The 2,759-nt window shown below is 46.0% G+C and overlaps 2 protein-coding genes across 2 annotated transcripts in view; one reads left to right on the forward strand and one right to left on the reverse strand.

Moving 5' to 3' along the window:
- radil2a (Ras association and DIL domains 2a) overlaps window positions 1-2,759 on the forward strand; it is a 55,439-nt gene that overhangs the window by 11,381 nt on the left and 41,299 nt on the right. The gene's annotated exons all lie outside the window — the stretch shown is intronic.
- Window positions 677-2,759, reverse strand: part of LOC116702693 (tripartite motif-containing protein 16-like) — a 2,610-nt gene continuing 527 nt past the window's right edge. The window contains 1 exon segment of the mRNA XM_032537055.1: window positions 677-2,759. This exon segment is cut by the window's right edge and continues 7 nt beyond it. Coding sequence (XP_032392946.1) covers window positions 1,144-2,759 — 1,616 coding nt within the window. The 3' untranslated portion in view covers window positions 677-1,143.

Below are 2,759 nucleotides of genomic sequence, written 5' to 3' on the forward strand. Positions count from 1 at the left end.
CCGGGATGGGAGAAAAGCGTGCTCTTCTTTATTGGCATTTCTGCTAAGGTGGCTTTGCAGAATAGCTTCAGGAAGGAACTTATTTTGGTGGAACACATGTTCGTTCAAAGGTTGTTTTAGTCGTGCAACAGAAAACTCAGATTGGACCGATAGTCTAGCTCGCTGTCTGGACTTACCCTGCAGAGATCTGAGAAAAGGTTAACCATAGCCCTCTAAAATTGATCAAAGTTTAAAATGCCAACACAAAGGAACCCCAAGGCAATGGCTATCCGGCCTAAAGGAGCAAAATCTGGTAAGATTTCCGTTGGCAACGTGGAATACAGAGAATGTAGACTAGGTCCACGTGGATCCTTCAGCCCTGCAGCCCAACACACAAACCAGAGACTGGTCAGAAACAACTCAAACACCAGCAACAGTGCATGCTGGGAAACTACAGCAGCATGTCATTTCTTACTGATCTTCATTTTCATTTAATTTGCTGCTTTTTATCACAACAAGAGCCCCCCCCTCTCTCAGTTAGCAGCTTCACGGCGTGGTGGGAGGAAACTTCCTCACTTATTCTCTCATATTAGATTCACATTTTCTCGATCAGCTTTGCATGATACCCTGGAATGAAGACAAGAAAATAATAATCAGTTGGTTTGTTTATTTATCAAGCAAAGCATTGTTCAAACATCCCATCAGTAAAGTCTGTTCAGTGATTTTATGAATAGATTCACATCCTCCCCTGCCCAATCAGTTTGTTCGACAAGAATCCCAGATATGTAAAAGAGAATAATAAATGATCTCCTTGTTGATTACAATCAGATGATATTTTCAGGTCTATATTAGCTCATAACATCAACATCTGCTCTGCTAAACATATACATGTGATTTTAGATTTTCAAGGTACAAAGTAAGTATACAAGAGGTCTGCTTTCTCTCTTCAGACGCATGCAATTGAATAAAAACAGCAACATACAAATACATCAATACATGTATTAATCAAACATTTTAAACACAGGAGAAGCCGCCTAAAGAAGCTTAAACATTTACACAACTAATGACAAAATGTCAGAGTATCACCCATAAGGTTTGACTGACAGCCGATCTCTGTGCAGGCAGAAGATTTTTTACAGAATTTAACCCTTAAATGATTCCTGTCTATTTCAGTTTACACAGCTCAGCAGTGCATCCATCACAATAAACCCAAAGTCCAGCATAGAGAGGCTGAGTGAACGTGGTCTGGACTCTGTGGAGGAGAGTCATGGTGTGAGAGATGCTGTAGAAGGACAGAGTACCTGCACTGTGATCCAGGTACACGCCTACTCTGGATGACTGAGGACCTGAAACAGGAGTTTGGACGTTGTTGTACAAAAATGTATACCAGTTTTTGTCGCAATCTAACACCCAAGATTTGTCATTTTGACCAAATTTACATTCGAGAGAGCTCCCTCTGCCGATGTTCTTGTATGCGACTGCTACATAAACTCCTCCACTCCTCTCCACCTCCCAGTAACAACGCCCAGTCAGACTCTCTCTATTCAGGACCTGCTTATAATAGGTAAATCTGTCTGGGTGACTAGAACAAGAACAAGACTGTACTTTAGTCATTCGTTTTGCTTTTCTGTTCCCCTCAGATAGTAACAGATACGTGTTTGCTGTGTTTGAGTCCAGCGTGATTTCACGTGAATATTTCAAGAAGTCGGCTCTGGTCTTGGGCTCTGGACGTGGCAGCAAAACGTCCACTTCAGTCACCTTCAGTGAGACGTTTGTCCAGCTCTCACTCAGGACGTCCTGTAGTTTATCTCTAACTTCCGACAAAGCCCCTGTCACGTCCTCAAAGTATCTCAGAGGACGGACCTTGATGCTGGGTGTAAATTCACTGAGTGGTGAGAGTGAGATGTAGTTGTGTAAGAACTGGGTGTGATCCTCTGTGTGGGAGAGCTTCTTCAGCTCTCCGTCTTTCCTCTGCAGCTCGGCGAGCTCCTGCTCCAGCTTCTCCTGAAGCTCTCTGACTCGACTCACTTCACTTTTCTGCTGCGCCCTGACCTGCTGCTTCACATCAGAGCTTCTTTTCTCCACGAGACGGATCAGCTCTGCGAAGATCTTCTCGCTGTCCTTCACGGCTTTATCAGCGGAGCGGTTGATAGCCTCCACCTCCTGGTGAAGCAACTTCACATCTTTGTCTCGGTCCTGGATCCTCTGCTGGATGTCCAGACGACTCCCCTCCAGCTCTTTCTGCCTCTCAGCTCTCTCTGCTGCAGCCGAGACCGTGTCGTGGCCTTTGTGTTCGTCCACAGGGCACAGGTAACAGATACTCTGCTGATCCGTACGGCAGAACATCTTCGTCACCTCATTATGACGAGAACAGATGTTGTCCTGCAGCTTCTCGGAGGGCTCCACCAGCTTGTGTTTGTCAAAGGCAGGGGATACGTAATGAAGCTGAACGTGTTCCTCACAGTAAGAGATCAAACACGTCAAACAGGACTTGTGTGCTTTCAGTTTTCTCCCGGTGCAGACATCACAGACGACATCTTCGGCTCCAGCGTAGCGGTGATCAACAGGAGCAGCCTGGACTCCCGTCTTCTTCAGCTCCTCCACCAACACTACTAGCAGGGTGTTTTTCAGCAGCACAGGCCTCGGGGAGAACGTCTGCCTGCACTGAGGGCAGCTGTGGCTCTGCTTATGATCCTCCTCATCCCAGAAGCCTTTTATACAGTTCATGCAGTAGTTGTGTCCGCAGGCAGTAGTCACCGGATCCTTCAGTAGATCCAGAC

Source organism: Etheostoma spectabile, chromosome 15 (assembly GCF_008692095.1).
Source record: "Etheostoma spectabile isolate EspeVRDwgs_2016 chromosome 15, UIUC_Espe_1.0, whole genome shotgun sequence".
Classification (NCBI taxonomy): domain Eukaryota; kingdom Metazoa; phylum Chordata; class Actinopteri; order Perciformes; family Percidae; genus Etheostoma; species Etheostoma spectabile.